The following is a 21,021-nucleotide window of genomic DNA, read 5'->3' on the forward strand; positions in this document are numbered from 1 at the left end:
TAAACGTTTTAAAAAATTAATTTGTTTAGTTCGAAGTTCAAATGTCTAATTATCATGCAGATGATCCAGATTATGCATTTGAAAAGGAAAGATCATTAGGTCAGGCCAATAAATTTGTCTCGGTATGTATTATGACTCAAAATTATAACTGCATAACAACATGCAATTCCTGTATGTTAGTGTCTATATTCCACAGGAGAAAAGTTTTTAAACAAACAATTTGAAAATTTTATGGGTTTAAGCGTGCAACAGAATAAGTTTGATGATGACTAACTCTTATTTTGTTTTGATCTTCAGAAATCATGGATTTTTCCATTTGGATTTATTTTCCACCTAAATTTAAAATTTTAAATTGCCAGTATAAACATCACGAACGCCAATCGCATCCTTCGTTTTCAAAGCAGATAAAAAAAAAATTCAAAATTTGATGAACATTTAAAACTCGTTATATATATATATATGTATATTTCAGACTTGTTTAGTAAATAAATGTCATATTTTTCCCACTCAATAAGATACAATATACAAATGGCACTGCTTATTAAAATGGGAACTATTACCAGCATAAGGGTTTTCGAATAAAAAATTTGGATATGTATTATTATTGGATATACATTTGGATGTAATTATTTTCGAATAATTACATTTGGTTTTCACTACTTTAAAACAAACCATCATTTTCTCTATTTTTTTCTCTATTTTTGTAGAGCCATTACTGACGCACAGGGTGTCGATTTGACGTTTGCCGTCGTGTTTATCTTTGTATAAGCAGAATAGTATAAAAACACCAAAGGTAAGTGGTTACGTTACGTTACTTTAAGTATAATGTTTCCTGCGTGGTTACGTTACTTATACTAAGTATAACGTTTCACACTTAAACAAGTTTTTCCGCAACAGGCTAACGTGAAAACCCATAAAACCATCGTAACTACCGTCAAAGATCACCACAACCACCATAACCAAGCTATTCAAAATTTAAAAAATTAGGATGAAGATTCAAGCTCTGAACAAGCATAAATGACTTCTAGGAAAAGTTTTGTTAATGTATTCTAAAATTTATAATTTTTTCATCCAGAAATTCTATTTTGTTCCTACTATGCTGACTTCTTCATAGCGCAACATAAACTTACGTAACGTTACGTTACAGCTCAACTCTACTTGGAACTTCCAACGGTACGGACAAAATGCGCACTGCAAATTTTCACAACGTAACTTACAGTCTTAAATTATGTCACTGTGAAAGGTTGAACCGCATAATGTCAAAGCGCCATAAGATTGATCAGCACTGATCAGCACTGAAATCCGTCCATAATTATAATATAAGTCTATAAAAATGTCATTTTGACTGGAATAATTTCTCGGATTACGAGAGTTGTATACACTTCTATTCATTTTTAGGATTCAAGGGGTATAAACCTCCCGTGTTTTGATAGCTTGGCAAACCTGAGATCTTCTGTCCATGATTATGATACTAGGTCATCTGTAGAGATTAATATTTCGCTAGTTATTTCGGCTCGATCAATGTTTTCTTTGCTTCACAGGGGGATCAGAAGTTGGAACCATCTTGATCAAAATATAATAAATATAGGTGATATTTCTTTGTTTAAGATAGTAATTAAAGGGATGCTTTTTAGTAAGCATGAATTTTAGTGTTTTTTTTTATTTAATAATGATATTGGTAAATTTTTATGGCTCCTGGGGGTGATGATTATGAATATGATAGTAAATTTAATGAAAATGTTAAGGTGTAAGGTTTGTGGTGCTGTTTGGAGACTGTGATATAGATAGGTTATTTTTTTCGTTTTTTTTATTGTTTTGTTATGTTAGTGTATTTTTGCCACCCCCTTGGACAAGTTTTTACTTCTTGGGGGGACCGCTAAACTTATGTTAAATTGTTTGTTTGTTTGTTTAGAATAAATCTCTCTCTCTCTCTCTCTCGGCGTCTACCCTAAATGCAACCGAAAACATGATCGTGAAACAGGAAACGGGCACTGATATAGACAACGATTCATCTAGATCAGACTGTCGCAAGCAGTGGACAATCCTTGGCATGCAAATGAATCACAATTCGACATGGAGACAAGACAACATCTCACTGCTTATTATTTATATCAACAATAGTTTTTACATCCAGTCGGGAAGTTATTATTAATGTCAGGCTCCAGAGCTACTTATCTGCAATTATTAAGGTTGATAAGCTACGTCAATAGCAATGAATAAGCAATAAATAATATTTCAGTAACAAAATCCATTATGGTCGTCATCAAGCAGTAGGTATGCTCAATAGTTTAATTTTGTTTATCATCACCTTACGAGCTAAGAAATTACCTGATCATTTGCTGAAGAGATTTGACTTAAATCTTAGTTGACCTCTTGGGAGGTGGTCAAAACAGGAATTTTGAACAGGATGGGATGAAAAAGGCTGTTCGCCACTTTTTCAGCCTCAACTGACGTAAAGATGCAGCAAGTTTGTAGTAATAGCAGTAGTTTTAAAGAGAATAAAGTTAGACATAGAATCAGGGCCATATCCAGAATTTTTTTTTTTTGGGGGGGGGGGGTGTATTTTTTGTGACAGGGTGGGGGGTTAAAAATTTGTTTTAAAACGCATCAAAAATAGTTTTTATTCATTTTATTACGTTTTTAGGAGCTGAACAAGAATTTGGAGGGGGGGGTTCAAATCTCCTAATCCCTCCCTTGAATACGGCCTCGCATAGAGTCATTGAAACTTACTGTTTAAGTAAGGGCTTGGCAAGAGAAACTGAACTAACTTGATTGAAGAAAACCTAATAAAGTTAAAATTAACCCTTTTTTAGCTCCGAAATTACTAACACCTTACTAATTTTAAAAAAGCAACACAGAACTAATTAATTTTTTGTTTTTCAAGTAGGTCTTACTTCGTAATCATAAATGAAAAAAAGGAAATTCTTAATTGTTCTATTCCGTCACCTAAAATATAAATTGGTTTGTTAATGTTTCCACCAGTAGGAGAGGTGAAGATTGAGGTTTTTGCAATACTCTCTTTACTTCCCAGGCGAACTGAGAGACAAACAGCCTGAAAAACTCCCTAGAGCTATGATCGTGGTCTTGTGCTGAGCCTGGCATCAGTCTTATCATCAAAGAAGTAAGGCCTTGGTTGCTCGATGATTCAAATGGACCCGATCTATGCAGGGTCTAAGTAACATCATTTCCTTAGAAATGTGCACTTTTATTTTCCTTTCAGTTTATGGCATCGCAAATTTTCTAGAAACTGACAAAACCGTTGATGCAAACCATGCTGGAATTGTATTTCTTCTTAAAAGACCCTCAAATAGTATTTATTAGAAATTATATATCACAAGTTAACAGCTTTTTTGTATATGGATTCATTTTAAACATTGGCAAAGACTTGAATAGTCCTGAGGTCAAGAGACGTGGAAGAGAGCTGTGCATCATTATCATCACTGAAAATGTGAAAAACGAGGAATCCTGTTCAAGATAGACCCTTGATAAGCACACTTGTGCTTTATAGTCAATAAAATGCAGAAACGTTACAAGTGTCTTTCCACTGATTAGTTTCTGGAATCCAAAATGTCATTCAATCAATTTTATGACACTAAAGAAAAGAAATACCTTTGTGTTTAAAATCTAAAAGAAAAAAAAGTTTGACAATTCTTACAAATCTCAAAAGACTGCTGCGTTTAGAAGTAGAAGAACCTCGTCGATTTATAAAAGCTGCAAAATGGAGTCACACATTAGGGATAAAAATGAAACTAAATACTCACTTATTTCACACGTCGGTCCAGTCCACCCAGCAGCACAGTCACAGCGAAAATCTTCTGGATTGGGCTGTGTCTTATTCTCAGAAAGTGCTTCTTCGAAACAAAGTCCTCCATGTTTACAAGGCTGTGGTGCGCAAGGCCGATCTACTATCTCACAATTGACGCCAGAAAAACCTTCATGACATCTACATAAATATTCATCTGGGGCTGGATTTTCACAGGTGCCGCCGTTTTGGCAGGGCTCATGTGTGCCGCAATAGTTCAAATCTAAAATTAGTGACTTCTTCACACAAACAGGAATATAACAGCAGGGCACAGCCGATTCAAAGAAATAACAGAAAAAGGAAGAGCCTTTTAAGGGGAGATAGAAGGGGATTGAGTTTTCCACCAAATACCCAGGGTGAGCTGAAAAAGAACTATTAAAGAAACTTACGTCAGAAATGTTGCTCACGTGTTTGTTTTACGTACTGGTATTACATCAATAAATCTAGGGAAGGACATTACTGTTTATCAAAGGAGATTAACGTTTCATTTAACAGATGAAAAGTTGTCAGTAGCGTCATGAGATTTGACAGTGACACCATGGGAATTACAAGGTAAATAAAACAGAGAAAATATATTTGTACTTGAGTTAGAAGCCCTGTAATCAAAACCCACTAGCAAATCTCTAATGAACTCCACATGATAATTAAGACACTACTCACACCACAACTGCCATCACCATCATCACCGTCAACGTCATCACTAAAATTAGGATTATGCCAACTATCATTACCAAAACCTCCGTCAGCACTGCTACAACTATCACCACTACCACCACCACAAATCGTCATTAACAGTGATGATAAATGGTGGGTCTATTGGCATGAGAAATGGCTTATTATCTAATAAGTATTTTTCTTGAAAAAATTTGTTTTATATGTAATGAATCTTGCTGATCACTAATAACTTCAAAATTCAACTTTAGTATATTTATTGGAAATAAAAAAGAGCATAAAGAGCATAAAACCTTGAGAAACGGAAACTATCCATTATCTTGGCAGATAGCTGTTGACAAAGAAAAAGATTTATAGCAAGTCCAATCTAACTAAACAACCAGAAAGAAATAAAACTACACTAACGAGACATTGCTGCAATACCATTAATTCTATACCCTGGTGACAAAGGGGCTGGTAACAATCTAAAACCATTATCATAGGTGTATATAGTCCATGGCCCCTGGGAGATTTGCCTATTTTACAAGGTCTAAAGTTTCTAATGCTTCAGAACGGTGCATTATTTGAACCAAATACCAGCACTTTCTTAAATTATTATTTGCTCCTCTTTTTTTTTGGGGGGGGGGGTCTTAAGATAACACAAGTGGATCCCATCTACTTTTCCTATGCGCAGGTACGATTGTTTTTATCAGCAAGAGGAAAGTATCAAATTCTAACATTATTATCTATATTATGCTTAAGTGAGACCATTACACTTAAAATAATACCTGTTAATTTATTACCTTACTCAGAAATTAAATTCATGGAAACCAAGAGGGAATTTTACTTTTATATCTTACAAAAGGAAAACATTTTTGTTCTTACTTGATCGAGTTAGTCCACAAAAATAATGACCTTTGGATGACGGACTTTTAGACTGTGGACCGTGTCTTTATTCAGAATGAATATTAAAAGTTCTTGATAATAGTTTGTTAAACTAGCTAGTGGTCTAAATCCAGAGCTGCTCGTAGGGTTGATGTGGTCCATGAGATATTTAATTACAGCCTCCCCCCCCCCGACTCAAATATAGGCAAAAAAGTCGAATCATAGTGAAAAACTGGATCAAAATGGGCAATTCTCCAGCCATGGTGCCCTCCCCCCCCCCCCAAAAAAAAGAAAAATCACGGCGAACGGAGCAACTTCAATCTCACTTCCTATGGCTACAATGAAACAAAGGTTGATATGGCTAGTACACGTCCTGCGAATGAAGGATAATAGACTGCCAAAGATAGTCTATTGGCCAACCGCATAGGGGCAAACGAAAAGCAGGTCGTCCCCGAGTAGGGTGGGAGGATGTCGTACGGAAAGATTTAAGGGAAATGGAAACTTCTTGGAAGGGTGTAAAGAGGGAGGCTTTATATAGATTGGAATGGAGGAGGAGTGTGTGCAGTAATGTTGGCCTCAGTCGGCTTGGTGCAGCAGTGAATTGTTAGTAGTTGTAGCAGTAGTATATAATACGGCTTTCCGCCACGCTGCCTAATTTTAACGTTGAGAAATCTGAATATACACTCTTTTGAATCTAAAAATAACGGTGCCCTCCTGTTTAGCGCCAGAAAATTCCCACCCTCTTCCAGAAAACCCTCCCCTGCAAAATTCCTCGCGTGGAAAATTCCCTCCCTTGAAGACAATTACCCCTGTCCTTAAAAATTCCCCTCTAACGTAAAATTGAGCAGAAAAGGGAAAGGAAGACTAATAAAAAATGGAGAAAAGAAGGGACTCTGGAATACTGTAGATATGGGTACCATACCAAGTCCACGGGAATAAGTAAGTCGTAGTTCTTAGCCCAGCCTGCAACTCTATCCACTTTCCTCATAAGGCAACCCTTCTATAGTTGCCACTAATTTAGTAATTTCATATTTCCAAATTATTTTCTGCAACCTTTATCTTAACCTGATATAATAATTAAACTCCAAAAAACACGAATTAAGCAATTAAAAGAAATAGAAATGTAATAAGAAATACTCTAGGATGTTCAGCGCCAAATATACTATCTATATTTTGGAATATAGGTATAATATAACGAAATCCCTTCTTTTCTTCAATCTTTTTATTTTTCATACTTTCCGTTTGGCTGCTCCATTTGACATGTGGCGGGGGGGGGGGTTATTTTTCAGGGTTAATTGTCTGTAAGGAGGAGTGATTTCCCAGAGGGATTGTCCTCTGGAGGAATATTCTGGGGGAAACAGTCCACAGGGAAAAGTTTTTGGGGGAATTATCCGTGTAGAGAACTTTCTGAGGGGAATTATCCGTTTGGGGAACTTTCTGAGGGGAGTTATCCGTGGGAGGGAATTTTCCAGAGGGTTGTAATTTTTGGGGAGAGGGGGGGGGTTCAGCCTATAACCAACAGTAACAATACTAACGTTTCACATATTTTACTAGTAACGTCAAACTAAAGTTGTTCAAACCTTTTATTACTTTGACAACGTTTTGATTTTTAAAAACTATCATATATCGAAAAAAACAAAAAGTTATTAATTCCATTTGGGTATCAACAAATTAACCGGTATATAAGGTACTTAGCTCAAAGTACTTTTTTTTGTTAAATCTTATCTAGAATCTTGACGTAATGGTTTTATGGCCAAGAATCATCCTTTAATTTCGTCAGTCTCCGAATCATTTCTTCCCAATTGTCACCCTTTACGATCTCTGTCAGCCATGTTTCAATGGACTGTCGGAATTTTCTTTCACACGACAAATGTTGATTTAAGTCTATGCAAATTTGCGAGCCACTGTCAAATTACACTGAAAACAGGTTCTCTCAATTCTGTTAATTATGTCTAACAACGTGGGATAGACAACATACCAAGACATTTTATTACACTTCACTCGATTACTGAGGCGGTTGAAGAATGAACCTAACAAACAAAAGAATAAAAACCCTTCTGGGCCGTGTATACAGGATGAACGGAGCTGCATCCTATTTTTTAAGTCACCACATTAAGTGGTGATCTGGGATCTTAATTTCCAAGAAGCAGCGACCTTAATTATACGAATGCAGTAGAAACGGTAAGAAATCATAAGCTACATGCCGACGTTCAACAACGCACTCTGTTATTTATCCATAATGGAATATGTGAGAATTACAGTTTAAGGGTTGTTAATAAACATGTTACATCACATGAAGCATCAATATATTTCAGTTAAAGAAGATACGAGTTACATAGCATGCTGTGATTAGCTAATAAAAATGGTTGAATTAGTAAACATAGTTTAATTGTTTTCCAAGCAGTGCCATATTTGTCGTTTCGAAAGAATGGAAAATCAAGGTGACTGTTTAGTCCATAAACTAACCGTGAAGCTTAGTTTAAATTCAGCTTAGGATAGCCAATGTAGAAACTAAAACTATGGTTTAATGAGCCATAAGAGTAAAACCATAAAAGCAAAATTTTAATAACAATAAATGCACCAGTGGCGGATCCAGGGGGAGGGCGAGGGGGTCCCCCCCTAACGTAGTCTAAAGTAGTATAGTTTACTTAATTACGCAAGTTTGCGTTAAATAAACTTGCTCTTAACGCAAGTTTATCGGATCAACCTATTTTGCGCCCCCTTCCCCCCAAAAAATCCTGGATTCGCCCCTGAAATGCACCAGATAAATATGCATTTTACGATGATTCGTAACATTTTAGAAGAAGGGGAATGTCTTAAAAATCTTTTAATTAAGAATTGAATTCACTCTTTACTTTCATTCGCAAACTCATTTTTATTCATTGCAGCAAAAATTAACCTTGAAACCACAAATAATAAAACCTAATCTTGTCTATACTACAGATAGAAAATAATAACGATTGAAAACAGAAATGAAATATAAATATGAAAAAATGAAAATATAGACGGTTGTATATTTAATATAACTAGCGTCATTTTAATTGCAATATAGCCGAAATTAGATTGCCATCTATAATTAACCAATCTAAAGTTAGCCAGAATGTAAATAGCAATTGTTGCAGTCGATGAGTTGCACACGACAATACAACTTTACTTAGCATAAGAGGTGTAACATAATCTACATAAACAATGAACTTCGGTAATGAGCATTTTAATGAATTTTCCACAATAGCCACTTTTTTATTCACACTTAAAATTATTTCTGTAATTCAGGTTCTTATTGGTGATAAAGTTAGAATTAAAGTAGTGGATTGCAGTTTTGGTTAAGGCTCTACAAATAAGTAGATACACATAATCATTATAATTGACTTACTCATACAGAACAAGTTTACATCTCTAGGCAAATATGTCACTACGACACATTCTAGATGTGTCTATTTTTCTAGATTATCATTTAAGTGGAACACAATTGTTCTCTAACAATTGTAAACATTTAATGTCTTTTTTTTAGATAATTAATTTTTTACATTCAGGTTTTTTGTAAGACACTTTTTTAGCTGTGAAATACGATCAAATAAAAGAGTTTGCTCACATAAAATACAACATTTGACTTCCACTGAGGGGGAATTCAAAATGCGCAAACATTTGTTTCTGAAGGTGTGGGTGTATGTGAGCATCATATCAGGGGTTGGGGATCATATTCCAACCCAATCCTTTCCTTTCTATATATACAAAATTTAATAAAACATATTTTTTGGTTACATAATTACTAAGAACAGACGGTACTTATTTAGTACCCAGTAAACACGCTAGAAGTAAGGTTTGGTTAATGCTAATGAAATAAAACAAAATATGATAAAAAAAATAATACTTCAGAAACAAATTTGGGCTATATATTTGAACTTTAGGGGGTGGGGGGGTTTAAAGCATAGCATATATTAAATACGTAGCCTAATCTAACCTAGGTATCTTTTTTGTCCCTTCAACCCCAAAACACTAAAGTTTAAATTATTGTCACGGAGTGAGCAATACCTCACTAGGCAGCGAAAACCTGTTTTTTGGAGATTTCGATGCGGTCTTTCCCGCATGTTTACTGGATTCTAAATAAGTACCAAACAGACTTCCATAATTTACTCCCCTTCCCCTCAAATCAAAATCCTGATAAAAATTTACAAAAAGCGCATTTATATATTATGTACTATCAAGCATTATTGATCTATGATGTGCTAAAATCCTTCTTTGTTTATTTACTATTTGTACCATTATCGACAGGCTGCAAAAGAGCAAAGAACAAAATGGGCCATAATTAGTTCAACTTTTACCTTGATCACAAAGAAGGCCACCCCAATTTGTGTGACATATACAATTCCATGCAACACCATTGCATGAGCCATGCTTGCAGCCTGGATATACAATACATTGATCACACAATTCACCTTCCCATCCTGGTCGACAGCTAAAAAACATTAACGTTTTATTTAATGTTCAGAGGTGATCTCAGTTAAGGAACTTTGCACTCCTAAATACAAAATTAGAACTTTGATTAAATTGCTCTTTTTATGCCTAGATGCACATTTAAATACTCTGAAACATGTTAATATACAATCAAGGATTGATAATCCTGGGCATCCAGGGGCAGGAGCTAGAGTAAAATCTGGGGGAGGGGGGGGGGTGCAATGCGACAAGGGCGCCAATAATTGACCAAATTGACAAATCTATTTGAAAAAAGAATGGAAAAAAAAAAAAATACTAGGAATGAGGGCACTAGAAAAAAAATTTGAGGGGCCTGGGGTCCCCACGGCTCTCCTTCTGGATTGGCCAATGCGGTCCTCAGAATTTACCTACAGATTTAGAAAAAAAAAGTACATCCTGCTTTAAACGGCCAAGAAATTTAGTATTGGCAGAGGCTGGTTGGCAGCCCAACATCATTGAAATATTATATCCGGCTAATTTTAGTTTTGGAGAGGAAGTTTATTCTAAATTTAATTTACCAGGTTAGGTTTTATGTAGACGGATACAATTCAGGGCTCTTTGTGTTCAGGGCTATACAATTGCTCTTTGTCGCACAGCCAGAAGAACTTACGCATCTAACCATGTTGATCTTACCCTATTCAGTAACAGCAAAAAATGGCATGAGCCAGTAAAAAGGTTAACAGGCGAAACCCGTGATCCTTACTTAAAAGTTCTGAAAGAGGACGACACTTACGTAACAGCTACTGAGGTTGATGTTTTTTTTGCTGGTATTTGCACCACTTATCCGAGTTTCTCACAAGAGGAACTAGCTGGAGTCCTTGACACTAGAGCACCTTGTGAACAACGGCTGTCAGTTGAGCCCCATCAAGTGTGCACAGAACTACTGAAGCTCAAACATCGTAGCTCCTCATATCCTGGAGAAATCCCAGTGCGTCTCCTTCGTGAATTTGCGCCCTTCCTTGCTACCCCTCTCTCTAGTATCATCAACCTTTGCATAACACTCGGAAATTTCCCAACCCCTGAAAAAAGTCCTACATCAAAGTGATCACTAAGAAATCCCCGCCAAAATCATGCGATGACTTAAGGCCTATCTTGCTGACTCCCTGCATGGCCAAGGTAACAGAGACCTTCATTGCAAGACTGTTGATGGGTGATATAGAACCAAATATAGACCCTTTCCAGTACGGATGTCTGAGCGGCTCCGACACGTCCGTGTACTTAGTGCGTCTATATGACGACATTCTATCGTGGCTCGAGAAAGAGAAAAGCTTCGTAGACTTGGCCCTCGCTGATTACAGAAAAACCTTCGATCTCATCAAACACATTTTCGCTCTCAATAACCTAAGTGAAATGGGCGCCAAAAGTGACTTGCTGCGTCTAGTCCCTGATTTTTTTTTCCCAGCGGGAGCAGTGCGTTTTCGCTCTTAGCGAAGACGATTCAAATTCTGTATTTCTCCCAATCACTTGCGGTGCCCCTCGGGGCAGTAAACTAGCCGGAATTATTTTCCCCGCTGTGATTAACTTCATCCTGCGTACTTTCAAGGACAGATATAAATTCGTCGATGATCTGTCATTCTTACTCAGATACCTACTAGAAGGCCAATCAGAGATTCTCCTTTTTGATCTTAGTCTACCCACTGTTTTTCAGCTTGAATGCGAGCGAACTAGCTTTACCCTCAATGAGCAGAAGTACAAGGTGTTTCGTTTCAACCCTCTTGAATCGGACTTCCAGGAGCCCCCTACCTTGTTTGAAACAGTTGGCAGTGAGAAAATTCTGGGGGTAATTTTTTCCGTTGACTGTAAGTTCAACAGCCACGTAAGTGACCATGTGCGAAAAGGGTATGCAGCGCTGCAGTCAATGGCTACCATGAAGCGGTTCGGATTCAGTGTGAATTCCATGAAGCTGGCCTTCAAGACTTGTATCCTACCCATCATTGAATATGCGTGCCCAGCGTGGGGTCCAAGTGTGTAGTTGAGTGCTGGGAGGTGTCAAGATGTCGAAGCTGTCCAAATTTGGACTTATAAGATTAAGTTGGGCCAGGCCTTCATTGCGTATGACAAAATGCTTAAGGCTCTTGGCCTCGAGTCGCGTTTTTAACCCTCGCAAAGACATATTTTCCAGTTAGGCCAATTACTGCTCCGTAGCAGCAAACACAGAACGATCCTGCCCCCGCTAGCCCCCTTACGTCCCGTACCCGGAGACAATACAAGCTCAACCCAGTGAAATGCCATACGACTCGCTACCAGCATTCCTTTGTCCCCTTTTTAACAGACATCGTGAACAAATTTTCAGAAAAGTAGTATGGTTTTATTCATTTTTTGTTGTCGTTTTTTTTATTTAATTTTGTCGTATTTTTAAAAACCCTCGGTATTAGTGCTTTTAGTGCTAAAAATATTAATTTTAATTAAATATGTCTATATCTAAGTCTACGTCTATATGATTACTGATATGCTTGTCCCCTCTGTATGGAGGGTGACGAAGATTTGGACCATTTTCTCCGGGAGCAGCCAGTTCTTTCTGATTTCAGGGCAAAATATCTATGTAGGATTGCTTTGCAGATTCCTGACATTCTTAGTAGTAGAAACCCAACAACACTAACTCGAGTTGGTATATATATATATATATATATATATATATATATATATATATATATATATATATATATATATATATATATATATATATATATATATATATATATATATATATATATATATATATATATATATATATATATATATATATATATATATATATATATGTATATATATATATATGTATATATTTATACATATATATATATATACATATATAAATGCTTGGAAAAAAGAAACGGTTTACGCGATTATGTTATTTTGTCTCTACATTAGGTATTTTTCGTTTTGTATTCTGTTTCTGTGTTCTTTATAAACTGTATTATTGGTGATTTCCTTGTTTTGTATATATGTTTTGTATATGGTTCCTCGACTTTTAGAATACACTGATCCATCTATCTATCTGTCTATACCTTAAAAGAAATTCAGCATATAAATTAAAATCGGTCTACAAGTAAAATAAACAAAGTAAACAAAAAAAGTTCTGAGACCACACTGCTAGACAGAATAATAACATAAAAATGAACAAAAAGGAGGTTTTTTGAGCCAGTGAACAAAATAGAAAAAGAACAGAGATTTCGGCCAAGACCTCTACCAAGCAGAATTTTGAGATGAATTCATTATACGCTCATGTTGTATGGCCCTACTGTATGGATTGTTGAAAGTTGGAAAACGATTAGACATCTTTTAGATTTATCCTGATTCTAAACTCAACACTTATCATCATTTTTTACATAATATCACTTTTTCACAAACTATTTATTCAGAAAAATTTTCATAAATGATTGGTTTTGAATGTAGACTGTCAAAGTAAATCCATTTCTGTCAGTCCATTCCTATCTGAATGGTGTTCTGTCAAATTTATATAGGAATTAAGATAAAAAGTGAAAAGCTATTTCGAGTGCACTATCTCTCAACTTTCATACCATAATGTAACCTTAAAATGAATTAAATGCCTCGAACCCCTGCACAATATATAGGTTACTTATCTCTCACATATTTCTCATCACATGGGTGTGGATCCAATACAACTGGTTTTGCTAGAGCTGCTGAGTGTCCAAACTGGGGACAAATCTGTGTACCCCCTACCTCTTGCATTTTGTTTTATTATAGTAGCAACGCAGATGAATGTTGCAAGTCATGATATGAGAAACAACTGACCAAGATGGGTAGACAAAGGCTATAAAACATTGCAATATATCTGACTTAAAGAATACCTGACATAATACGTTCTATGCGCCAAAGTTAAGCCATGCTGTTCATTTGCAAGCTAGTTTTACAGATATGTCTACATTTATATACGACAAAACCATTCCTGAAAAACGCTTAAAACCTCATTCTCGCTCTCCAGTGGATTGGGCGCTTTACGTAGGGCAGGGCACGTTAAGCTGACAAAGGATCTTCAGATTTACACTTTGAAACTTTATAAGGGTTAATAAGGCTGCCAAAAAGAATCAGCAAGCAAAGGCTGATGAAAATATGCAAACAAGAGCTAGCCGTTTCCACCCTGATCAGTTAAAGACGTCTCAAGTCGCTAACCCACGCGATAAGGAGCCCGTTTGGAACCCCGACAGGCAGAGCATTATTAGCAGCCCTTTTTCCATTTTCATGGAAAAGAAACTAGGTGGCCAGATAAAATCTTGGAATGACGTCGTTAGAAAAGACTTTGAGCTGCTTGGGGAGTTTCAGAAGCTTTTACTAGTGGGACAAGGCGCGGTTAGAATTTATTCGACCACACGCTGAGCCCAATGGCTGCCCTTGTTCAAGCAGCTTTTTAATGTCACGTCGGGCTAGGCAGCCTTTGTCTCATCGCCAGTTAGAGGAATCACAATAACAGGTCTGTATTTTACAGTTGGAATTGCAAAGCTTTAGAAGACACAGCTAACATTAAGTGGAACTTAATTATCTTGACTGGAAGACAATATCAACACTAAATTACTATTCTAATAATTATTAATACAGGGTATCAAGTTAATTTCTAGAAAATAAATTGTCCATTTCAATGACAAAAACCTTAATTAAACAGGAATTCAAGTAGTATATGTCCTTATCGCAGTTTTTTATGTCCTGTTTTTGCTCAACTAGACAATGCTGTTCTAAAGCCGCCATTTTTAATCTTGACAAAAATTCTTTTGAAGACATTGGCTAACAAAAAAAAACTAATCCTTTCTGCATGTTATATGACAATCATAAACTGAGATCATTAAACCTGCTGAGGCTTTCATTTTTAAGATTAGAACGATTAAATACTTGATTCCTAGCTTACCTACAATGTCCTTGGGCGTCACACCGGCCGTTCGTTGGATGGCAGCCTTCTTTGCAAATTGCTAGAAAAAGAAGAAAACATTTATAACCTGCAATTCGAAAATATTTAATTGTGCATGGTGTATATACATATATATTTCATATTTTAAAACGTAGTGGGAAATCAGCTGTCCTTGTCTGCCCGTAAAAAGAAATTCTAGCTCAGATCAACTGGACACCCCCACCCTCTCGCTCAAAAGAGAATTTGAATGTCACTTCCCAATTAAATTTTTCTTCTGTTTCTTCTGCCACCAGTAGCCACCATGAAACTGAACACAAATAAATACTTGGAATTTTGCAACACAATGGGCACCTACAATACAAATTTATCACCCCCCCCCCCTTTCCTCTCTCCCTGGAAGATTAAAAACGTGCTATAGTTCAAGATTTCGAACAAGATTTCGAGATATCCTCGGTATTCGAAAAGGCATGGCAGTAGTTTTTGGCAATATAATGTTCTTAAATTCTTTAAGGCCTCATTCCCCTCCCCCTCCCCGATTACAAGTTCTTAGTGGTGACCATTGTCAACACAGACATTTGAGAAATCAGTTTTGAAAAAAAAAACACTGGCACGGTTGAACTTACGAAAATAAATTTGTTTTTCTAAGCCATGATAGAACATGAACATTGACTAATTTTTGTACTTATTTCATTTTCTGTTTCTTGTAGTTCACTGTGTATTTCTTTTCCTCCTTTTGTTACTCCTGGTATTAATGCGTATTGAGTATGACGACAGGCGTACCATGACTGACAAATAGAGGAAGATGTATCACCAGCGTATGTAGGATTGGTAGATAAGCAGTGTGGAAGGGCTTCAACAGACATTGATCTATGGAGATTGCTGACTTTTAAGGGGAGCTGTAGTCATATTGTGGTCTAAAATAGGGGAAGAAGGATAAATGCATCCGCACGATGCATTCCTAGACCAATAGAAAAGGGTATAGCCTCCCAAAACACACCCCCTCTTTAAGCATAGGCTATGTAGCTTCACAAGGAAAAAAGAGAAAAGGTAACTATTGTAAAAAACTATGTCCACTTGAAACAATTTGTGACATTTTTATCGTCACCATACCTAACCCCAGCATCCTCTAGCCCCTGGCGCAATGTACGAAACTGTTAGGGGGAGGGTAATTTATTTTTAAAATGTAGGGGGTGAGCAATTTTTTTTCAATTTTTCAAGTGACAATGAAAATACCCAAAAACGTTGATTTTTCGCAAGCCAGGGGGGCAAGCAAATATTGAAGGGTGTGGGCGCAAAATCCCCCTTACTTCCGCCTCCCTAATTGGTGCCACTTCCTCTATCATGCAGATTATTGTCACTAGAAACTACTTAGTTGAGGATTTGTCCCGGGGAAAAGCCTCTGGGCAACGAGGGGGGGGAGTGAGAAAGTCACCGTCTTTTGTCTGAATTTAGCTGCACACTTATTTGTCTTAGCTTACTTTTTTCTATGTGGAAGCGAGTTTCTGAAGAAACTAACACACTTAGAAACAATAGAACAAATTTTCTCAAGACAGAAGAACTCAATTCAATGAATATTTCGACCCTATGTACAAGGGCCGTCCTCAGCACAACACCAGCAAAAAAATATATATATAAAACCTACATTAAAATGAGAGCTTTGAAACTAAAAATGTTTTTTAAAACTTTCAAACTGACCTAGCATCATTACTTCAACGAAGTCCAACCATGACTGATTGAAAAAGTGATATGAGATGATAAAATTCATTCAAACGAAATAAAATTATTAAATACAAGCTTTCAAAGCTAATCTTGCTTTTTTGGCAGACAGCCTTTAAGGCCTTTTTGTAACAGGTTCGCTACTAATGTCTATTGGTTTAGTAAAATATTTTGTTACATCATTTTTAATTAAATCTGTACATAAAGAATTTAATGAATATTCCCTAAATCCCTATTTAAATTAATCTCCATTTGAGTATCTCCTTCAAACTCATTTAACAGTTCGTGGTAACAGAAACTCTAGAAAACGGGATTTTGATACCAATAGATACATCAAAAGAATCAAATTTTAATGCTGATTTCAAATATATAAGTTTCATCAAGTTTAGCCCTACCCATCAAAACTTTCGCGCCTGAGAAAATTTGGCTGATTTTCGAAAAAAGGGGGAAAGACCCCCTAAAAGCATTAAAACCTTAATGAAAATCACACCATCATATTTAGCGTATCAGAGAACCCTGTTATAGAGGTTTCAAGCTCCTATCTACAAAAACGTGGAATCTGCTTTTTTGCTAGAAGAAAGGTCACGGATACGTCTTTATTTGTTTGTTTTCTTTCCCAGGGGTGATCGTATCGACCCAGTGGTCCTAGAATATCGTAGGAGGGCTCGTTCGAACCGTAATTAAAAGTTCTAGTGCCCTTTTTAAGTGACCAAAAAATGGAGGGCAACTAGGCCCCCTCCCACGCTCATTTTTGTCCCGAAGTCACCAGATCAAAATTTTGAGATAGCCATTTTGTTGAACATGGTCGAAAATACGGTAACTATGTCTTTTAGAATGACTTAATCTTCCGAAGTCCCGGGGGGAGGGCTGAAATTTATGGTTTTTAAGTACTTTCATAAGAGCTGTTTCTTCTAATTTGTTTATATTTGCCTTTGTGATTAAGGGGTCATTTTTAAAGAATTGGAACAAAATTCGGAATTTAGCTTAAAGAGCAAGGTATTGACTAGGGGGCGAACCCCCTAATATACGTATTAAAAATATATGAATCTAGAAGTTTGTTACGTAAGTTAATTCGTAAGCTACGTATATTTATTACTAATAAAAACGTTCGTAAATGAAATTAAACAAGTTTCGAGGAAGCCATTTAACCAAATACAAGTAAAATTAATATACAAATTTTGTTTTAATTATTCATGTACGGTGAGCCAAAATCAAAACCTGCATTAATTCAGAAATGTTCAAAAATTAAATAAAAAAAAACAAGTTTTTTTTTAACTGAAAGTAAGGAACGACGTTAAAACTTAAAACGAACAGAAATTATTCCGTATATGGAGGTCCCCTCCGCACTGCCTCGCTCTTTACGCTAAAGTTGACTTTCTCACAACTCTATTTTTTTAAAAAATAAAAAACTTTAGTGTAAAGAGCAAGGGGATGAGGAGGGGGCAGCCCCTTTCATATTCGGAATAATTTCTGTTCGTTTTAAGTTTTAACGTCGTTCCTTAATTTCAGTTAAAAAAAAACTTTTTTTTTTTTTTATTTAATTCCAGAAGAGCTAAAGAGTACGGCTAAAGAGTAACTGCCCATAGCACCATAGCTAAGCTATTTTTGGCTCCAAGGATCCTACAATTCTAAGTTTTGAGTTCTTTTACTATACAATAAATTGAATAAATACAATACATATAAATAAATAGTAAATAGAATATATATTGTAAATTATAAATAAATATAAACAACTAAAATATTATAGAACAAACATATAATACGCTAATAAAGTAATATAATAAAAATAAAATAAACAAATTTTAAAAAATGACTATTATTAAAGAAAATAATGATTATTATTAATATATATATATATATATATATATATATATATATATATATATATATATATATATATATATATATATATATATATATATATATACGTATATATATATATATATATGATATATATATATATATATATATATATATATATATATATATATATATATATATATATATATATATATATATATATATATATATATATATAAATATATAAAACAAATGAAAATAATTCTTACCAGTATTACAGTTTGGTCCTTCCCATCCTTCCAAGCAGGCTTTTTTACCGTTTTCTGTGCAAATAAAATGGCCAAAAATATCATTTCGAGGCCGACACAAAGTCATACACGTCTCATCGTAATAGTACTCATCACACTGGACCCTGACCCTGTAGGTAAACGTCGCAACTCTGCCGTTGTGGACCAATGTGTGCCACTCACCACTGGGAAGTAACAGCCCTGAGTATATTGTCTGTTCAATAAGTCTTGAGATGGCTGTAATTAAAAACCAATCAATAAACCTAGTTTTTTACCGCTAAGTCATAGGGCGTCGACTCATTAGTCTTTGCAATTGATTAGTCTGTGTTATACCTTAAATAGAATGATAATTTGTCCAGTTTTTTTTTTTTTTTTATTTCAGTTTATTTGCCAGGAGGACTATTTTAGAGAGCAGGAGGGTGGTGGCCCTATATGTAATTCAAAAAGGTCAGGAAAGCCTCGCAAAATTACTATCTAGGTAAAATTTTACAAGAAGGTGTTTCTATTTCTTTTTTGGGAGGGAGGAAACATAGTGAATAAAACTGTTTTGTTCCCCTTTCAGAAAAATATGTTCGTTTTCGGTTTAGAGAGAAATTAATTTTTATTAAAGATATTATTCACATTATTAAACATTCTTAATAGATAACATTCACAAAAAAATCATATCGAACAGACCTACCACGTGAGAATCTGTACAGATTTGTTTGTGGTACGACTCAATATTTTACTCACTTGCTACATATATATTGTGAAAAAACAAAAAAAAAAGAAGAAAAATGCAATTCTACAAAATAAATAAAAAATAAACCTCGTTGGAACCGCAAACCAATGCTTACAGTTACCAGGCCCCCTCCCGCACCCCTCCTTACTCATCAAGACATTCTCTATCTCATTTTTAAAAGAGGGCACACTCTCAGCCATCCTAGTGCTTTCCGGAAGATAAAGTTTGTTAGTATTGAATTTGAGAGTACCACTTCACCCCTCGCTCCCGATCCGTCCCGAAAGGTTCTTTTGGGACACAGCATGATTTCCATCAATGCATAAAAGTTCTTGCCATGTGGACATAGCCTTGTTTATACTGTCGTCGAAAGCTGATTATCGGTTTTTTAGATGTATTTCATAAAAAAAAGGAATTTAATGACCAACAACTCTAATTCAAGGATCACTTCTGGATTTTTGAATCTTTGTCTCCATATGCACGCTTAATATATGCTAGCCAGTCTATTGTATTGCCAATATTAAGATTGTTGCAACTTAATATTTTCGCAGTTCTTTAATAACGTCATGTGGGCCATTCTTCAGGTCCGCAAAAGAGCTTGATTTTTTTCAAAAGAGCTTGAAATTTGGCACAAAAGAGCAAAATTTTTGTTTTTCTCGAGGCGGATGGGGTTCGTCATGTTCACTTAAACCCGATTCTTGGGCACAAAGAGGGAATACATTTTGATCTTGTAGAACCCACTGAAGAGATATATGAGGGGATTTAGCCCTCCCCCAAAGCAAATTTTGGGTGTGTGTCTAACCCCTCATCCCCCATTAAGCTTGCAACTATATGCTTGGAATCCCTTTTTTCTAAAGAGTTTTACTTTATATTGAACATTGAAGTGGTGCAGCGAGGTCCTGTTAAAAGGCAGCGCCAAAACTCACTACCCATTCAATTGGCACAGATTATAAATGCTACTCTTACAGTAATCCAGCATTTGTTCTTCCTTGCCTTGCAAAGATTTGATATTACTGTCTCCAGGGCAACTTTGGGCACCCTAGTGGTATTATTACTCATAATATAGCCCCGGCACTCGGCACGTGGCAGGCTTCTATATATGGATTCTCGTTGTCGCTTGTCTTCTAACCGCAGACAATTTGCTGTATTTTCATATTGTGGTCTTTTCAAAGATATTTCATTATTAAAGCAAATACGATTTCTAAAAACGATATCTACTAAGCTTCAAACTTTTTGTTTTCTTTTTTAAGGTTTTTGAATTGTTGTAATCCCTTGTTAAAATATATAAAAATATTTTTGCAATTACTAGCCGTCGGGCCCGGCACTCAGTACGCGGCAGGCTTTTATATATGGACTCTCATCTTCATTTGTCCTTTAATCGCAAACAATTTGCTGTATTTTCATACTAAGTCTTTTTGAAGATATTTGATTATTAAAGCATGTCCGATTTCTAACAACAATATCTAGTAAGCTTCAGAGTTTTGTTTTTCTTTTTTAATGTTTTTGAATTGTTGTAATCCCTTGCTAAAAAAGATACAAATATTTTTGAAATTATCAGTTTTTTGCTCTTTCCACAATTTAATGTATTTTCATACTGCAGTCTGTTCAAAGATATTTGATTATTGACGCTAATCCGATTTCTATCAACGATATGTACTAAGTTTCAAATTTTGGTTTCTTTTTTAAGGTTTCTTAACGAATTTCCTCAAACCTCTGACCTATCTAAATCATCTTTTTTAGACCAGAATACATCAGGCTGACAAGTTTGCCGAAAAATGTGCAGCCAGTTTCGAGAAAAAATACACACATACATAAATATACAATTGTT

General features: G+C 35.6%; 1 protein-coding gene across 3 annotated transcripts in view; it reads right to left on the reverse strand.

Moving 5' to 3' along the window:
• Positions 1-21,021, reverse strand: part of LOC148940140 (uncharacterized) — a 192,452-nt gene that overhangs the window by 30,685 nt on the left and 140,746 nt on the right. For 2 of the 3 annotated variants that reach the window (XM_089105812.1, XM_089105810.1), the window contains exons 6-7: positions 9,661-9,794; positions 3,762-4,025 (exon numbers count right to left, since the gene is read on the reverse strand). In XM_089105812.1, the coding sequence (XP_088961938.1) occupies positions 3,762-4,025; positions 9,661-9,794 (398 nt within the window). Of the gene's footprint in view, positions 1-3,761; positions 4,026-9,660; positions 9,795-14,672; positions 14,734-18,457; positions 18,713-21,021 lie in introns of all 3 variants that reach the window. The other variant, XM_089105811.1, reaches the window with a different exon arrangement.

Source organism: Artemia sp. Qi Xiang Cuo, chromosome 20 (assembly GCF_049724085.1).
Source record: "Artemia sp. Qi Xiang Cuo chromosome 20, ASM4972408v1, whole genome shotgun sequence".
Classification (NCBI taxonomy): domain Eukaryota; kingdom Metazoa; phylum Arthropoda; class Branchiopoda; order Anostraca; family Artemiidae; genus Artemia; species Artemia sp. Qi Xiang Cuo.